Source organism: Corvus cornix, chromosome 1 (assembly GCF_000738735.6).
Source record: "Corvus cornix cornix isolate S_Up_H32 chromosome 1, ASM73873v5, whole genome shotgun sequence".
NCBI classification, from domain to species: Eukaryota; Metazoa; Chordata; class Aves; order Passeriformes; family Corvidae; genus Corvus; species Corvus cornix.
This window is the reverse complement of record NC_046332.1, coordinates 98,863,406-98,883,349: the sequence shown is the minus strand read 5'-3', so window position 1 is coordinate 98,883,349 and position 19,944 is coordinate 98,863,406. Positions and strand designations below refer to the sequence as shown.

At 40.7% G+C, this 19,944-nt stretch overlaps 1 protein-coding gene across 4 annotated transcripts in view; it reads left to right on the top strand.

Moving 5' to 3' along the window:
* Positions 1-19,944, top strand: part of ARHGAP6 (Rho GTPase activating protein 6) — a 314,794-nt gene that overhangs the window by 206,456 nt on the left and 88,394 nt on the right. The window contains exon 1 of one of the 4 annotated variants that reach the window (XM_019282999.3): positions 15,623-15,642. The exons of 2 other annotated variants lie outside the window; for them this stretch is intronic. In XM_019282999.3, coding sequence (XP_019138544.1) covers positions 15,640-15,642 — 3 coding nt within the window. In that variant the 5' untranslated portion in view covers positions 15,623-15,639. Of the gene's footprint in view, positions 1-15,622; positions 15,643-15,884; positions 15,966-19,944 lie in introns of those variants that run through there. One more of the 4 variants, XM_010394390.4, reaches the window with a different exon arrangement.

Sequence of the window (19,944 nt, the reverse complement as noted above, 5' to 3'; positions counted from 1 at the left end):
ACAGTAATGCAGATGGTAACTATAACAGCAATTGAAACATGAAACAGCAGTACATGCCAACAGCAGCTAAGAGTCCAGTGGGGAGCAGGGAATGTCCAGAAAAAAATTACCCCTCTAAGCATTCACAGATGTATTTTATATATATGTAGCATGTTATACAAGTATATGCGTGCCTAATTTAACAAAACCAAATTTTTGTAAAAATCATGTGAATCTTTGGAGTGATGATTACAGACAACTGAAATAGCAGATGTGCTAAAGTTTCAAAAATAGTATTATTTCTGGAGATAAGCTTCTGCTTATTTCTCACAAGCAGCTATTTTTCTGATGCTCTGTGCTTATCTGTGTGGGCATGGAGGCAAGATAGATCAATATAGATGCATCTGACTGGTAAGTTTCCGTTGAATTTTGTTTGCAATATATTCCTTCTGAGATTCCTTGTGAAAAACCCACAGAATTTATGTATCATAGGTAGTTCCACAGCAAATTTAATACTGCTGGAATCATGATTAGTAAGGGCATTTATAAAGTAATTTCCTCTCTGAACTCTGCAAGATTTCTTTGCAGGTCAGAACTCAGAATGTCTTACATTCTTTGAGTGCATGTGTGAATAGGAGTCCATATCTTGACATTACAGCTTGATGTGAATTCTATGTCAGTATAGTCATGGTGTTGTTTCATCTTCCTTTCTCCTTTTCACATTTAACAAGTGCTAATCATACTTGAATATCTCAGGATTGCTTGTAGTCATTCATTTCTGAGTGCCTACATGGCTCACCTGGGTATTTTCTGCATAGATCAAGTTCTGCACTCAGATAACCAGGCAACAGTGTTAATTTTTGAGTAACATTCTGATAGCTTAGTTTTGTAGAAAACAGTGAGGGATTTTTATTTTAGTAAAGCACGTTGTGAGTCAAATCTAGTTCAGAAACATCTCTAAGACCATTGCCCCTCCTTTTCTTCCAAGCCTACTCTCTTCTACCCTTACTCCTCACAACTCTCAATCTATTTACCACCAGATTCAAGCTTTGTACCTCAGTGGTCCTGATATTTTGTCTTTTCCAAGGCTTGTTATGGAGTTCTCTGTTGCCTGACCACCAATGTTTTCATCACAGTCAAGTGTAGGCATTTCTCCAATGGATGGTTTTCTACATCATAATGTTGACTTTTTTATTATATTGTTGAATGTCATTATATTGCACTTTGTTGAAATACAGGTTTCTTATTTTATTTCTTTTTTTTTAAGTTCTTAGGGACACCTCAATATGCTAATGGTACATGATAGCTGCAAAATTATTATCTTTGCTATGAAAATGTTGCTAAGGGAAGTGGGGGCTTTGCGGTTTGGTTTTGGGGGGGCGGGGTTTACAAACTGCCTCTGAAAGACATGCAGTAGAAGCTATTTGTGCAACTGCAGTGCATCACCTCTAAGGGACAGCAGTAGCTCCTCACATGAATGAAGAGAATGGAAATCCAAAGAATGAAAGGAAAAAAACCTCCTGCTTTCTCAAGAGATTGACTTTCTTTGCTTTTTTGGTACTGTTGCAGGTGGTTATGTGGGAAAATCTGTCCTAGTCTAAGCTTTCTTAAGTTTCCTTGCCCTGTCCTGGAGTTGTTTATTCCTCTGTATTGCTGTAAAACTTTTTGTTTAGAAACGTAAAAACAAGAATACAATCCCCCCTCCCCCCAAAGAAACCAAAAAACCCAAACAGAAAACCTAAGGGTTTGTGCTATAGTGTATGATTCATAATGCTTTTTTTAGAAGGAGGAACTTGCTATATCCTGGTATGTATTCAGAAGTAGCCAAGCTACTAGGCTCAGACATTTGAGGGCTTTTTTTTCCCCTCCTTCTATCAGGCTGTATGTACTCAAACTTCCTGTCTTAGGAAATGAGTATAAGCTTCTTTCTCTCTCCTTAGGCCCTGGGGGTTTTTGCTGGGGTTTTGTTTGGTTGGTTTTTTTGTTAGGATGTTTTTTTATCCAAAGGGAGCTGACTAATCAGCTCCAGGAGTGGGATATGTGGGGTAAGAGGTCCATTTTGGTTTGTAGCTAAAGCAGAACTCAAAAGAAAATGTTAACAAATATTTGCTTGTTCTAAAGGACAGATTCACTTCATTATTTATGGGCAGACAGATAATGTTTTAAAGTTAAAAAACTGAAGTTATAAAAAAAAAAAGGAAGTATTTTAAAATCTGTCTCTGTAGTGAAGTTAGACAGATGCTCTTCCACATTTTATAATTTCAGCTTTTAAAGTGTCACCTTGTTTATATATGAATAAAACTTGGCTAGAATATGTGTCCCTTTACAACAGGTTTAAGTAAGATAATTGAGAAAGCACAGCTTCTTGTACATTATCATTCTAGAACAAAAGAATTCAGATTAAATAGGTGTGGTACTGAAAGGGAGATCAACTTTGCAACTATTGGAGCAGCAAAAATGGGTGATACAGCTCATAATGTAACATAAACACATGTAACATAAAGCTGTAAATAATAGAGGAAGTATTTAAAGAAGTATTATAAATACTTGCCTCTTGCTCAATGGCTGACTCTGTCAGCTGGCTATCACATTTAAAATGCTGTATTTGAAGATATTTGTGTAATCTGGGCAATTTTGTATAGGGATAATAGAAAAAAAAAAAAAGCTGAACTTCGGTATGCCAGCTGAGAAGTGGTGATGAATTTCTACAGTCAGTAACTTTTCAGTCCAATCTGTTCACATCTGGGAAAGTGTTCTGGTGTATGGCTTTGGGACTGCATGAATGTTTTTTTATGTTTAGGATGAAGATCTCTGGCTAATTCCAGACTGATCTTAACTGTAGATTGACTAAACTTAGCTGGTGAGTTAATGGGATGGAGTGCTTGCTTTGCTTTGTATTTAAGCACACTGTAATTAGTTAGGCTCTACTCCATCGCACCTTTTTTGGATGTAAATCTCACAGCTGTGGTTTGGGAACTTCAGTGCAAATGTCAGCAGCCCTTGTTCATTGCTCTGGGGTTCTCTGTTGCAGCCTGAAATCTGACAGTCAAAATGTCAGAAGGTGTCCTTGAGATGCTGGCTGCCCTGTTTCTTCATTCTGTACAAGATGTACAGATGCTAAGTGGTAATAAAAAGCAAATGGTATCCTGCACTTCCTTCAGGGTTGTTTCATTAACATAGCAGCCTGAACCCTTGTCATGTAAGTGCATGAGCCTGGATAAATTATGGGGTAGCATAAAAGTTAAGGATATGGTAAAAGAGGGGCAGCACCAGTAGAAGCATGAAAGGATGAGTGAGCACAGCAAAACAAACCTGCTTAGAGTGTCTGCTCAAACACAAATTACAAAAGAGAGAGACTAGAAGAACAAGGGTATGGGAACAGTCCAACAATCTCTTTAAGTGCAGAAGAAATATATTGGCTGGTTTCAGAATTTTTGATAGGAAGAGCAGCCACCAATACCTATTCAGTGACTGCTCTTGGTGGGCAGAACTGGGAGCAAGTAAAAACATCCCTCAGTGCTCCTTACTTAACTGCAGGGAGTGATTGCTGTTCGCTCGGGGAACAGACCGGTTTGTGGTTCAAACCAGTGGTGGTGTGTCACTGCTCCCAGGAGTCAAGTGACCTTGTTTATAATGGATAGCTGGGCCAATATGCAGCTGTTTCCACTGTAAACTCACAGAAAGCTGGGTTCAGGGTATGCTTGTGCATATTACTTTGCAATTAACTTTGTATGGACACACACGCAAACCCCTTCTCCCATAGCTGCCTCAGTGCTTTTTGCTTCTGTAGGCAGCACAAGTGCATTGTACACTTTTGGTTCATTTTTGCCCTGTTAGAGAAACAAGTGTGTAGGTAGAAAGAAATGAAAGTGATGCATATGGTGCTGAAGAAATGAACTGCAAGGTGAAGTGGCTGGGTAGTTTAGGTATTGCTAGAGGAACCAAAAATAATTTTATGTGGAACCACTAATCCCCTGTTCTACAACACGCTTCAGAAGAATCACTATAAAACTGGAAAAGGTAAGTATATCCAAGACTGAAACTCTTGATGAAGAGCAGAATTCATATGCATTCCTGAAGATAATCTGTGCAATACTATGATGCTTTCTTTTCAGAACAGCAATTAAAAATAATCATCCCATTGTGCACAATAGATTTGCTTGCATTAAGTGTTCCTAAAACAAAAAAACATTTAGGCGTGAACATTTTTTTTAAGTATCACATTCTAGTTAGAAGTAGGATGGAGCTGCTAAGGATTGAAGGAGGTAAGAAGGTGAGTAAGCCCTCCCTTTATTGTGGAAGCATCCTGCCCTGGGTAGTATCCTTGATCATGCAAGAACTTCCCAGGGATCTTTGCTTATCATTAATATTGGCATGCTGCACAAAGGGGAGGAATATGTTTCCACTTCCTCATGAGATTTTCTTCAGTAGTGTGTGATTTTGTCCTTTTTCTGACAGAGCTTTCTCGTCATGCTAATGGTTTCTTCTCCACTTTGTTTTTTTGTTGTTGTTGTTTTTTTGTTGTTGTTGGTTGGTTGGTTGGTTTTTTTTTTAGCCTGTTCAAATCTCAGTCCCATAGAGTAGAATTTCAACCAGTGAGAAAACACTTGTTCTCATTGGTGACAGAGCAGGGATCCCTTTGGAATGATTGAGCAGCTGTGGTTGTGGAGAGGGGTTTTCTCTTCAGGTGTCGGGTGGGAGACCTGTCTCTGCCGTTGTATTTCATGGTGTAGAGATTTGCAGTGTGTGTTTGCAATGTGACATTGTCCCCATTGTATGTGCCTTTCCCATGATGGAAGGAATGAGAGGGGAAGGGACATCTGACAGATGTGTAGGCATTTTGTTTAATGCTGGAAGATGTAGTGGTGCATTAAGCTGAATGGAGTAACATTCTGTATAATGCAGAAAGAAGGGGAAAAAAGGAAGAGGAGAAAAAAGAGGGTAGATGTATGGGGGGAAAACCCAAGAATTTTAAGGATTTCTTAAGGATTTGTTCTCTACAGGATCATACCGTGGAGTAAAAGGCCTGCAAGGGATTTGTCAGCTCCTTGGAGAGCCTCTTTCTTTTTAAACAATGCAAAAGTGCCAGAAACCTGTCCTTTGGATGGGGAAGAGCTGTGTTGTGTGTGAGTGTTTTGGAGAAGTTCTGTATCTTGGAGGAAGAGGAACCGGAGTGTGGTTTGACAGTTGCTACAGCAACTAACGCGTTTTTAATGGAAGGCAAGGATAAGTGATGGTTTAAAGTCTTGTGTAACTGACGTACCTTCCCCCGCTTCCTGCCAATTTTCCAGTATATTAAAACAATAAGTAATTTATGACTTCAGCTGAGAAATGGCTCTATGTTTGCCCAGCTCAGCCTCGTTTGCAAGACTGCATGATCTTTACAGAGACAACAGAGAAGAAATTATTTACCTAACAGAAAGCAGGGATTCAAGCGTCTCTGAAAAGTACACTTTTCAAGGGACAAATGTATTCCTTGTTCTGCCTGAAGAAATTTTGTTTGATGTGGATGTCAGTGGGACAAGCCTTTTTTATCTCATCACTTCCTTTCTTTGCATCCTCTCCCTTCCTCCCAGCCACAATTATTTTTTTGCGAAGTTTTTAAAACTCTCTTGGGTTACTATGAAGTTCTTTTTTGTGTAGGAATGATGATGTATTATAGAGTAAATGAAAGCTGATGCAAACCTGTGGCAGGAGGGGAATTCTACTGGCTGTCCTGGCATAGATGTGCTCCAGTAATTGCTGTCCAGAGAGAGACTTTAACCCTTGTAATTTTTTAGGACCCAGCTGCCTGCTGTTATCCAGGAGAAATGATACATGAGTGGAAAACTCACATCACATCCCAGAGCATAGAGACAATCACTTTAGGATTCAAAAAGGTGCCTAAATTGACAGTCTGTTTAAAACAACATATTTTAACTTAGTGGTGGGTTTGGTTTTACTACTGAAATTTAGGGGTATTTTACAGCTGAATTTCAGGGGAAGAAAGTTTGGCTAATACTCTTATTCTTTGAAATGTTGCCTGAAGTCTTAGGCTGCAAAAAGGCACTTTGCCTCCCCCCTTGGGTTCTTTATGCAAGATCAGAAGTAATTCTGAGTTAAGGCTGCTGATTTTAATTGAAGAGTAGGTATTAAGCCATTAATCATATTTGTAAATGAAACATAAATATGCACAAGTATAGAATCTTAAATACAGGTTTTTGCCGTTCTTACTTTTAAAGCCCTGTTTTCATGAACCAAGCATGTTTACCTAGCTCTTCAGAACTAAGATTTATTTACAGATGTCCTTGTTAATATTTTGAGCATTAACAACTCATAACCAGAGCTCCCACATTTGTAGGTTTGAACTCTGTGTTTCACTTCGCAGTTTAAAAGAAGAAAGTTACCTTCAATACAATTCATGACAACATTACACTGTGCATTTTCAAAAAATTATGACTGAACTAAGGGCCAGTTTTCAAGTGAATGACACTGAGGTATTTAACTGGAATAAGTTCACTGCTCTTGAGTTGCTGAGAAGCAGTGCATGAAGCATGCACATTTTTTTTCCACGGATGAAAAAGTAATAAACCTGTGCAACCAACTTTATGCATTTTAAAACTCAGTAGAGGATAATTACTACCTTCTTGCATTCATTACGGCATTTTGTGGATTCATCTGAGATGAGAGAAATAACTGAAATATTTGAACTAAAGGGAAGACTGACAAAAAGATCTTGTTTTAGATATTCATGGGTTAGTGACCAGTAGTTATTAGAAAGGAAATTTGCAAAGTTTGAAATCCACGACATGAATGTGTTCCTCCCCATAGCATCCTGTCTGCTGTTTTCTTCCTCCTACAACCCTCTCCTCTTCCATCCTTACCCAGACCTTGAGATGGCTTATCCTTTTTGCTTCTCTGACTCATTCACTTGCCCCAGTGACACCACCCGATCTCCAAATCTCTTTTACTCTCGTTCCTTCAGGGTCTCTCAGGATCACCCTGCTGCAAGATTCTCCTTTGTCTCACCATCTTTCCCTCCTGAGACAAACCTGCTTTCATCTCTCTCATCAGCTTTTCCAACTGCTGCCCATGTCCTTTCTTGCTTTTTTGTCAGATAGATTGATTCAGCTCCCTGAAGGTTTTTTTGGGTTTTTTTCCATCTAGACTTCTAGGCTGGCTTTCATCCCCTCCATGGCACCTGACTGCCCTTGTCCAGCATCCTGTGACTACCAAATAGCACTGTGTTATTAGAGGGACACCAGCAGAACTTGCACTTGATCAATGCATTCTTTCTGCTCTTTAGGTCACACAAAGTGGAGGTCTTTCAGCTCCACTGAATTGTTAGTGAATGTGGAGTGATTTCCTAGGAAACACATAAGGACACCTGTGACATGAAGAACTATATGTACCTGAAAATGCTAACATTTTTATTCTTACATTGTTCTGTAAAAGGTAGAAAATGGTTGAGAAAATGTGATGGTCAGGGTGCAATTACACAGTATGCAAACCTCCCATACCTTTCAAGGTAAGGTTTTCTCCTCTCAGCTGTATGTAACTGTGTTTCAGATAAGTCTTCCACTTAATACTGTGACTTACGCTCTGGCATGACAGAACATGTAGGTATTTATTAGATTTTTTTTTTCTTTTTTATAAAACTTGGTATGCTGCTGCTTTTTCATACAATTATTGGATCTCTGATTCATGGGCACTCATCTGGAATGTGCCGATGCTGCTGACAGCTGTAGGCATGCAGCACACTTTTATAAATTGTCTGAAAACTAAACTTTGAGAATTACTGGATGATTCTAATATTTTAGTGTCTCGTTTAGCCAACCACTTCAGACTTTTCTTTAGATAAACTGGAATTTCTCACCTGAAGAAATGGTATCATGTGAAAGCAAAAGCAGGTTACTTGCAGTTTGTAAGACTAATCAGTCACCACTGGCTTTAGTAAAAAACTTAGGAAGATTGAGGCAGAAATATATTAAGATACTCAGAAGAATCTTATCCAGTTTAATTTAGTAACCTAAGCTAGTGTTATTTCAAGGCCTTTTGGGCATGGATATTGCACATTCATTTTTTTCCTACAAAACTTGAAAGAAAAGTAGTCGTCTCTTTTTACTTATTTTTTCCTCAGATCAAAAATGACAGGAAATGATTTGCAGTTGTCTTGAAAGTGAATTCTTGCTAAAATGGTTAGGAATAGCTACTCTTAAGTATTTTCAAAGTAGCATTAAACCAAAGAATTTTCTGCCTTCATACTGATGACATTACAGTCCAAAGGAGTTGAACTGAAGCCCAGTTTATGCAATTGATGATAGTATTTTATTGTCAGAAAACAGCACTCCTGTCTTTATCTTCAGCAATTTTTAAAGACAGAAAACTGTAATTTGGGAAATTGAACAGAATAATTCCATGTTTTCCAGCAAATGGTTCTTTAACGAAAACAGGTGGTCAGCTGTTAATACTAAGAGCCTCCATATGCAAAATTGTCCACAAACATTAAATTCAGCATTCTGTGTCTTTGAAAGGAAAGCTGGCATGACTTGGGTTCACATTGTTATGATAGAGTATTTGTTTTCCACTGCCCTTGTCATTCTCTAAGGTAGATGCACAAGCTCACCTGAGGCACCACTGAATTTTATTGGGTAGAAAGAAAATCTGATTTAGTTTCTACTGATTTTGCTCCGTCAACAAGGTCATGTATTGAAACTGTAGTCGTGACTGGGTTTCCATTCTGTAGTTTAGTACTAATGCACCACTAAAGGCACTGATCTAAATTGAATGGTAAAAGGTTGTTATATTCAACACAAACCCAAAAGACAAACTAAAGCAGAAGCAGGGAGATTGGGTCCTCCAGACTGCACAGCTTCATAGCAGTGAACATGAGAGCATGAGATCTAGAGGAGATGTCGCCTGGCTCTCTCTGTGCAGCCTAACATCAAAGAGAGATGCTAAATCCTCTGCAGCAGGAGAGGGAGGGAGCTGAGTCAGTGTCTGGGGAGGTGATGCTCAAGATGTCAGTGCAAGTGCTGCCAGGCTGGGAAGGCTCAGGGACACACAGAGGGGGTGCTCTGCAAACCTCGGGAGGGGCTTCTCCTCTCCATGTGGGGCAGTCACTGGTGGGTACAACCCCTTCCTAACTGGTTCCCTTACCTAAGGAATGGGGCTTTGTGCAGTGAGCTCCTTATCCTGTGGCTAGCAGAGAGGTCACACTGTGAGGCTGTGGTGAGGAGGATGTGCCTTCTTCGAGGACTCCCTTAAGCATCCCGTGATCACGTCCGGTGAAGAAAACCCCCTTGGCAACATCAGTGTTGCACTATGACCATCCTCCTGTGTGGGGGTTCCTGGAAGACATGTCCAGGGGGTGCCTGGTATGTGGGAATGTAGTGTGGGATACTGGAGCATGGTGCTGTATTGCTGGAGCTTCTGGAAAAAGCTCTTCCATAGCATGTGAAACCTGGTGAGTCAATGTGAAATCTGTAGCCTTATGTAAGAGTGCACTTAAAAAAGAGTTAGCTGCAGATAAGGGGTGACTGAGATATGTTGACTTTTGTTATCGAATAATTGATGCTCTTCTAAAAGCAGTTGGATTCGAATTTGTTGGATCAGCTGTGGTCATAGCCTGAGAGTGAAACTTTTGACAGTTGCAGTCCTGTTTGGACCAGTTGCAGTAGGTCTTTCTATCCAGGACCTGGTCCACTATATGGAGAGTTATGGAGTGTTATCTCTGTTGCCTAATGTCTGCGTATGATAAGTTTGGTTACATGAAACTGCCAAAAAAAGAAGGAAAGCAGTTCTGGTAGCTTTCTAAGAAAGGCACTCAGCTCTTTGAAAGAGGCAGCTCTCTTTGATATATGATACCCTGGAGTGTTAAATGTGAGCCCAACCTTGCAGCACAAAGGGCTGCAGTATTTTTTAACCTAAAGACATTTGGAGAGTTTTCAGTGAGGCCTGGCCTTTGTTTCTAAGTATTTATATAATCTACATTGCCAGAAATATTGATAGTTACATGCAGTTTTACAAGGAGCTGTGTTTAACATCTAATGTAACAGCAGCACTTGTGTAGAGCTGTCACTTCTTTACAGCCATGCTTATTTACATTCACAGGTCTGACAAGTCTTTCATCCTGGTTTGTATTTCTGCTGTTTCCCATGCATCATGGCCAAGCAGTGGGTTTATCACTGCCACTTTGCCTGTGTGGTGGTGGTGAGGTGTCTGAACTGTGCACACACCAAGTCTCTGACTGAAAGAATTTCCATAGCTCTCACTGCATTGTGTGCAGCCTGGGTGGTTACATAGCTCTCCATGTATTTATGGGCATGGAAATAATCTCTGTTGGAAGAAGCTGCTGTTGACCATGGGGAATTCTATTAGCAAAACTGATAGGAGAACAAAATAAGGAGAGGAGCATCAACAACTGCACTTATAACACTCACTGATGAAGAAATGCAGCTTCTGCCACCTAAATTTAACAGTGCGAACTCCTAACACAAGTCACTGAAGAGTAGCAGCCGTTTGTTCACCCCTTCCTAGATGTGTTTGCCATGGAGCATCTGTGTTAGCAGAGCCAAATTCTGATGCATTGTCAAAATACTAATTTTTCTCAAAAATAACTGTTACCATGTCACACTGTTGTGAAGTCATTATGGATTTGGGTTGTAACTTCTTCAGGGGTGAAAATAAAGCCAGGCTGTAAGAGTGTAGCAGCCCTCAGCTTTTGAGAGCTTCCATACTGCCAGGGTGTTGCTTTTCCTGCAGAAGTAAAGGCAGCCATGGAAAAGCCTCTGCTATCTGCAGTGAGATTCCTCTTCTCAGGAGTGTGGGTCAAGGATGCCTCCTTTGTTATGCAGGAAAGTTGCACTGTTGAGAGTGTAGGTTCCCTTGGCAAGCAGCTGTGCTCCTGGGCTGGTGGAAAACAAGCTGGGAGATAAGATGATCAAAGACTGGCCCTCTCTTCCCAGCATATACAATGCAGAGCATCTTAGCCTGGAAATGAAAGCAGACTGGGGAAATGGTTGTACCAAGATGCCTGAGTCTCTCTAGTTGTCATTGGGGATTTTTGCTGAAGAGTAACAGCATGGCCTTCAGTCATAATCATTCCACATAATGTTTTTTAGCTTACTGTCTTGGGGTGATTTCCTCCTAAACTTGTCTCAAACTGAGACCATTTGGGACCATTATCTATAGGTCAAATTAAAAGTACCACTTGTTGATTGCTAAACTCTGCTAACAGATATGTTACATAGGAGATAACAATTGAGAACAGAAGCTGGAGGGTTTTTTTATGGTAGCTGAATGTACAGGAGCTTTCACCAATTAAGATTTTACATCTAGATAATCCTGTGCAGTTACCTTGCTGTTACAAAACAGCTGCTTGGCAGTGGAGCGACCTGTCCACTCAGAATGGACCTCAGAAATGGGTAGGGCAAGATGTGGTCCGAAAGAAGAGATGGCTGTGGCAGGTTGGGGAAAGCTAAACTGGAGAGCTCCCAGTTAATGGGATTACAAAGAAAAATCTTGATTTGCTGTGCACGTGGTCAGTCTAGAGACTTATTAACGTGGTCTTACTGTATTTTAAGACTGGTCACTCATGGGTCATCCCGATCAGGCTGTAGATGTGCTCACAGGCATGTAATGACAGGAACTATTTACCCACAGAGAGATAGTGCTGCATTGCCTGCATCTCTTACCTTTCAGGGTCTTATCAGACAGATTATCAGGTTCTCAAAATGATAACAAATCCTGGACATTGGCTGAGGTGGTGCCAGGTTTCTTTGGCTCTGACAACCTGAACACATGGGTTGATGGATGGCTTGAAAGAGAAATACTGGGGTGCTCTCCTGCCCATGCCCACTTTTTCTCTGGGTGCTTGCAAGGTGCTGTATCACTGAGTTGCTTCAGACCTGCTTTGTGTCCCAAGGTTTACTTTTCCCATTTAGCATGCTATTGTTTGAAATGTCAGCCACCTCCGGCCTCATCCCGCCTAAGTTGTAAAGTTTTCTCTCCCTCTCTTCACTTGGCTCGGGAGATGGGGAGGTTTTGGGACCATTCCAGGGCTTTTCTGAAGCTTCTTTTTCCACTGTCAGGCGGGGTCTGGCACTGAGTCAGCCACTGCTTCCTGGTTCTCACCCTTCCCTTGCAGGCAGACAGATGACCTGCCTTAAGGGAGTGACCTTTCTTGGAAGGTGAAATCAGGCACATAAATTAAATGCTGACCATGAACATTAGCCACCTACACACCTTATGAACACATTAATCCTGTGTTAGCAGTCCCCAGTGCAGTGTTCATTGATTAGCTAGTTATTGTTTGTGCAGTGCTTTGAAGATGACAGCAATATTTACATTTCTCTAATCATTACAGATTAGCATATTACACCAAGGCAGAAACTTTACTGAGATAATTTATCCATATTCTGATGAAGGAAGACTGTGTCTGTTATGAGAGCTCATGAGGCACAGAACTTATTTGTTACAGTTCCTTCCTCTGTTTGTGGGTTGTAATGTGAACTGACTTTTCTCCCTGCTCCGGTTCTTCTCTGGAAGACTCCTCTCTCATTTTATGAATGCTTGAGTGCCACCAGTTTTATCTTGCCCAAGCATCTGTGGAAGAGGATAAAGGAAGACACTATTTAAGCATCTGGATGCATCCTGGGCTGCTCAGGAAATAAATAAGTACATTACCTGTCTCTACAAAGTACGATCAAGGGAATTTGATCCGCACCTCTTGACATTCACCAGGGCTGAAGGAATTCCACCTTGAGGTGTGCGTTTCCTGTTCCTTCCTTAACCTTGATCTTCATATTTCTGATCTTTTCTGCCCCCTCCATTTAGTCTTTACTGTTAAAACTGTTGTCCCTTGTGCCATGCTTAACTTGATCTGAGTTCATGCTTTGTATAACTAGATGTGAGAGAACATATGATCTGATAATAATAGCAGGCATGCTTTTTGAAGTTAACGGTGTATGCGTAACCATTAACTTAAGGAGGAGCTCACTTGGGCCTAAAATAACACTCCTTGCACAGACACAAAATTAAAAGACTAAGTCATGTGAAAAAAGAGCATGTGTCTGGAAATCTCCATGTTCCTGATCTTACCAGTGGTTCTCTTCATAGAGATACTGCACTTGGATGGACAGTTGCTGTCTTCTGGGCTGCCCACGCAGTTGGGAGAGTTTGGGAGGGGAACCTGAATGGTGGGAGGAACCAAGAGGGTGGCTGACCTTGCAGTTAAGGTTTCTGTTAATTGCCTCTTTCAAAACAGCATGTTCCAGTTGGGCTCTTCAGTGTTTGCTCTAACTGTGAGCTTCTCTCTTTGTCAGCTGCAGGGGAGTGATCTCTACCTTAGAGGCCTTCAAAATGATCTCTTTCTCTTCATTAATCAAGGACCTAATCAGATTACAGGGATCTAAATGGACTTCAAGCACTAAGTTTTTAAGTTCTGTGGAAATTTTCCACTCCTTAACATATGATAACATGCAGACTCATTTAAGTTAATGGCACAATACTTCTCTCAGGAGATCATTTTCTAATTGATCTTATTGCTGGTAACATTATGTCTGGACAATTAGTATCTGATGGGATCCCTTCACTCCTGCTTGGTGAAGAGATGAAGTCTCCCAGGGCAGCTGTATTCCACAGACAGCTGAGTTGCTAGGAATCCCTGTGGGGCCCCAAAAGATTCTTAACGCTCTTGTTTTTAAAAGAATGTTTTTCAGTCATTTTACATGGCTTTGATGGTAGAATGTAAGTGATGGAAAAAAAATACCTGAGTCACTTCATGCTGTTCTTTTTCGTCATGTTATGATATTTGAGACTTTGCAATTTGGTTGATTTTAGCTGTCAAGAAGATAAAATTTCCCATGGATGCTTTAGACTTGAGAATACTTGTACTTTGCTGAAATTTTTAGGCAACAATAATAAATAGTCTTTGCATGTGAACTTGTATCAAGAGAAACAGAGATATTAATCCCTTGGGGAAATCATAACTGTTTTGCTTTCTAGATGAATTTCAATTAATTTCATGTAGTCTCACATAAATTTTCATCTTCTTATTGTAAGTTCTCTTTCTCTATTTTATTCTTTGCTTTATACCAGCGTGCCTTTGCTTTTCCCAAAGTTTCATCTACTTTTTTCACTTGTCTCTAGTGGGATATTCAGCATGTCTCACACTCTCAGCCCAACTCGATTCTGGATCTTGGGAAGTTCCTCCATCTTCTTTCAGGTTGCAGGCTGGTCATGTAATGTCCCTTACAATCTGCTGGAGGTTTCCACTCTTTTCCTGTCATTTTTCCCCTCTTGGTTTTCTTCCCCATTCTGTCCCTTTCAGTCTCTTACAGGATTTTTGCCCAGTTAATTGGCTTACAAAAGACAGTTGCCTGTGGCTAAACAAAATGAAGGGTTTTTTTCAGGCATTGTTTCTCTCTACCGATGTGGGGGTATACTTACAGCTTTTTACCGGCTAGGCTTGTAGTTCAATGCCTTAGAAAGCCTCGACCAGCCTAGAGAGGTAGCCCGGGCAATCCAGCATTTCAGTAGCTCTAAAAGTGGCAAAATGGTAGCTGCAAATCTAATACCACCAGTAGAAGCAAAGAGGGAGAAATATAGCTCTTAGCTTGCTTAATTTCCCCCAATTAGAAGCTTTCAAAAGAAACAGATACTCACAGATGTTCGCAGAAAGAGCTGCAAAGCCAAAGAGGGCGGCCCCCCCCTTCCCCCTGCCTTGGTCCTCTCTTTTATTCAGAGAAGGGGAAAGGGGAGGACTGGGGGCAGACCCAGGGTGACCGGCCAGTCAGACACTGCTGAAGAGTTTGAGTTACATTTGGTTTTGCCCGCGCTTGGAACAAAGGGGTTCAGCTTGGGGAGGGGGAAGGGAAGCTCGGAGCAGGCAGCAACAAACCTTGAGTTTCAGCAGTGCCCTATGCCAAATACGATGTGCATTTATAGAGGTTCCTTTTTCCCAGCCATAAGTCAGTAGCTGTAGGAAGAAAAAGGAGCTCGGCAAGATGCAGGTGATTTTCCTCAAGTTGTCTGCTCCATGCAAATATGTTATGCTTGTATGCCTTCTTCTGATGTGAAAGGCCGTATAACAAAGGTAAAGGTGAGGGAATAGAACTTAAATCCAGGCGTGTAACTTTTTATCTGAAAGAGGAGTGTGAAAGTAGTGGATATGTTGCTTCATGGTAAGTTGAGCTTACCTTTTGTTCTTCCTTGCTTATATGTGAGGAAATAAGGGAATAATTCTGTGTCAGGTGGGAATTAGTAAACTGGGTAATGCTGCTTTCAAAATTTAGAAGTGGTAAATACATGGGGAAGGGATTCTGGAGCAAGTGACATTGGAGTAGTGAGCATTTTTGTAGAAGTGAACTATGTGTGAAAGAAAAAGATTGTTTGCACTTATCATTCTCTTGTCTCTTCATGTCTTTTGTCAGGGTTATAATGAAAATGGACCTTCTGAAATCATAGATGACAGTTATAAGTCATTGCAAGGTAGTAATAACATGGACATGTAACTGAGAGTTGACTTCCTCTTGCGAAGTTTCCGTCTTAGGAGACAGGTTTTCAGAAGCATGGACTCAGAGATATGCATTTCTTGTGTTTACAAATGGTTAATGTGCCAGTGGGCTTCCCAGTGGATTGTGGCTCTGAGCTGTCCTTTGCGACCTTGAAAGTCTTCTCATGGTAAGCCAATAGGTAAGAAGATGCACAGATCCCTCAAAATGTTGATAATGTAAGATTTTGGTTGCCGTTCAGATCCACTGGCCTACATGCAGAGGGCTGTTGCCTCTGTTTTTTTTCTAGTCTCATTCAAATGAACTATTTTTTTATCTTCCTTTTTCTGATACCAGTTCCTGATTCTCATTTCTCTAAAAGTCTCACTTTGGTTCTCAGAAACAAATGAAGGCATTCAGTCCGGTCTTAACTTGCAAATTAGCTCTAAGAACAAATAAGGCTGAACGTTTTCCACTTGAATTCGGTGTTCTTGCTTCTGCTTGTGCTGTAAGGTTAGTAACCTTTTAATCAATATTAAAGTTTTGTCTGTCCAATACTTCTTATTGTTACCATTCCCCCCACCAATACTGTTCTCTTCTTTTTTTAATTGTCTTCCTCTGTTTTTGCCTTCTTTAATTTTTTTTTCTGAGTAATCTCTTGGAAAGGAGGTTTTTCTTCCCCCATTGCTGCTGCATTTCTCTTCTTGTGAACTGCACCTCCTGTGTTTTGTGTGTAAACATCCATTGCTGTAAGCTGCTCTTTGAGATCCAGAGGCAGATACAGGACCAGTTCAAGGCAGGCAAGTAGAGGTTTAAACTCTTCTGTTTGTGTTGTGTTACATGGTGGGGCAGTCCCGTGCGGTGAAGTTAGAGATGAATTGAAGTGCATGATCCCCAGTGCTGCAATAGCTCCTTTCCAGCTGTCCATACTTCTTCTCTGTAGGACTTTGAGATGAGCTGTGTGTAGCTTCCTAGGGCTGGAATGGACACTAAAGAATTATCTAATAATGGGGTTCTGCAAAATGTCTGGTGTAGTGTATAAGATCCTTCCTTTTTAAATAGGAACACTTGTCATACCATTATTTTGAAATGTTTGATACCATTTACACTTTTTTGAGCGAGCATCCGTGCAGGGGGACATTGCCATTATGTAGAATGAAAGTCTGTGTGTATGGGCAGCATAATGTAAAGGTTAGGTTTCACTTTGTTTGGAAAAGCAAACAGTTGGTTTGAAGTCAAGTAAAGCTTTTTCCCCTCCTTCTCTCTCTAGGTGGTTGCTGTTATTCTCGCATTTCTTTGTTTTTTAAAACAGAAAAAAAGAGTAAAATTATTTTTTTTTAATTGCCATGCATTCTAAAAATACAGAATATTTTGGATGAAAAGTGGATTTGGTAGTAGAAATATGACTTTCTTTTGGCTTCAGGAGATGCTGCCCTGACAGTTAAGCTAATAAGAACTAATCTTCAGCATCATGCATAAAGGAGATGAGAGCAGAAGAGATTATGCCTTGAAGTTTTGTCAGTGATGCTGAAGAGGGTCAGAGTTTGGTGCCTGGACCTAAAGCCAGGCGGTGTAGGTGGCTTCTGTTGACGCTGCTGCCAGCAACACAGGTTTGACATGGAGGCAGCTACTCCAGGTGAACCCTGTCATTTCTGGGTGGTTTTGTTCCTGTTGAATAAAGCAAAAGCACAGAGATGTTTAAGGGACTGGAAATACAGTCTCTGCAAGGCTCAGTGGGCATCTGTGGGGGTGTGAGTGTGCAGTGAGCAGCAGCAAAGCTGTGAGCCTGTGCCTGGGTGTACCTCCTGCGGGCTCAGCCTGTGCTCACTGCTAGGACACATTTGGGGGATTTCTTAGCAGCCAATGCTCACCACTGGTGGCTGAATCTCTGCTGTCCCATCTCCAGCTCTGCTGCCTTTCTCCAAGAGAGCTCCAGTAGCACTTCTACTGTCAAAGCAGGCCGACAGCAGTGTGGCACTGACTTCCACAAGATCTTTTTTACTGAAAAGATTGAAGACACTTTCATTGTTTTTATGGCTCTTTAGGAAAGTGAATTCTGACAAGTGTGGCAGAAATCCTCTCCCAGCGTGCCAGCACAGTGATAGTCCTCACTGCACTGGTAGCAAATACCTCTCTCCTGCCATTCCCTTAGCTGTGTCTGTTGAGGATGCTGGTATAGCCTGTGAATTGGCACTGTGACTTGAATAGTACTAACTTCTATATTATAAGCCTAATTAAAGGGTATTATAGTTACTAAGTCCCTGTGTGAGTGTGCCTATTTACAGAAATATAAATTATTAAGGCTCTCTTTTGACATGAAGCTAGTGATTTTAATAATATGTTTTTTATTAAGTTCAGTTCTCTCAGAAAAAAAGGTTTTTTTCTTTCCTAATTAGTAAGAGAATGAGTATGGCCTTGTGTTCTTGGATAATTTGCAAAAACAAAACTAGAAAGAGTCCATGGAGATTTAATTCTCTATGTTTTTATTAGAAGTGTAGGATACTTTGTGGCAGTGTCAGATTCTTGCTGTCTAATATGCATACATGGTGTGGATTATATATTTCTGTATTTTAAGTAATTTTTTCAGATTAAAGTTATCAGATAGTCTTTATAATTTGGTATATTATTGTAGCTTTTCAAACCCCAGTGTGACCAATTTTCAGGATAGTGTGTTCAGTTCAATCACTGTGCTGTTTTCGGTACAAAGTGTAACAACCTCAAGCTCATGTTTTAAATCCAAAGTTCAATAAAAGAATTGTTGGTTGGGGGTTTTGTTTGTTTGTTTTTTGGTTGGTTGATTGGTTGGTTTTAGTTTTTTTTTCCTGAAAGTATTTTTATTCTATGCTTTTTACACACTTTTGTTTTTTTAGTTAGAGTGCTCCCTGAGGAGGAGGGTTACTGGAGGTATGCACTGCTGACTACAGGAGATGGATTGATTTCTAAGAGCAAGTGAAAATGCTTGAAATGCTTCAGCTTTTTTTTTTTTTCTGGTTTCCTGATCTTTAATCCTGAAGGAGAAGGAAAAAAAAGGAATTAAAACCAGCCTTACAGAGAGCTCTCGTGCAGTGGTGATGGGGTTTGTGTTTTGTCTCTCTTCTAGTGGTGATAAGAAATGAGTTCAAAGATACTGAAGGAATGAAATTCTTTGGCCTTTTTATGAGTAAAAACATCAGTGAGCTTAAAGTATGAAATGGGGAGAAAAGCAGTGAGCTAAAAATTGTGTAAGCTTGTTGCACTGTTAAAAGAAGCTCCTATAATCTTCATGCCTTCTGAATCACTTAGTGAGCATGTACTATATTGCATGCTTGGTTTCTTTTAAACATAACAGGACATGTTATTAACTCTCTGTTGCAAAGGCCATGATGTTTCTGTTTATATTTTCCTGTAGGATGCAAGGTCCTGCAAGGTATACTCTTCCCTTTGTACAGCATTGCACAGTTTGTTAATACACATTTCTTCCTCTGAAATTCCATGTAACTTAATGAACTTTGACAGGACAGACTCAAGGCTGTATTGATATCACAGCTCCACAGAGAGAGAGAGGACTGTCAGATCAGATATCTGGCTTAATTACAAATTTGTTAAAATTTTATCTTTTGCTCCAATCTGGCAGAAGCTAAACTGATGTAAACCAATCCCGACCTGACAAGAGTGTGACTGCACAGAGATTGAGAGAGTGATTTAACTATCACACTCTTTGCCTGAGGGGAGGCAGGTATGAAGGAGAAGCTTTTTTATTGCTGCTTCTTGCTTTTTCTTATTGGTGGACTGCCGTGGCTCCAGCTGTGTGTCCAGGAGCAGACAGGATGGTGGGTTCATGGGATACCTGGCCGGGTGGGGATTCTCCTGCCATTGGGGCCACATGGGTTGGCTGGGATGTACAGGGTACTGAGGCTGCTGGGGCGGGTTTGATTGTTTACCCACCTGCAGCTGTGCAGATTGAGCTGGGTTGGCAGGCTTGGCTGCTGCTGGGGGACTGATACAGCCTGGGATTTACATCAGCTGCTGTTGGAGGACCATGATGAGTCTGTGTTGGAGAGGTGGTAGGCTCTGCATCTGTGGGTATTGGTTGGCAGTGTAGCCAGCTCCTGTTGAATCTTTGCCAATGACTGAATGCAGAGCTGGAGAAAGATACCAATTTTATTGTGTTCTTGCTGTAAATTTAGCGTGTATACTCCAGTGGCAAGTAGCGACTCTTGAGGATGGTGCCTTTTATGCTGTCCAGACTATATAATAAAAGGTCTTGGGCCACATTTTGTCTTCCCTGTGATTTGGTGGTCTTCATCTTTTCAAACCAAAAAAGAACACTATTATATTCCCCAGAATGGGGATCTTATTATTTTATTAATCTACTCTCTTCTTCAATTGGCAGGATGGTATAATAGAAGCATAATAGTGACAGGACAAGGGGTAATGGCTTTAAACTAAAAGAGAGTAGGTTTAAATTAGATATTGGGAAGAAATCCTTTACTTTAAGGGTGGTGAAGCTCTG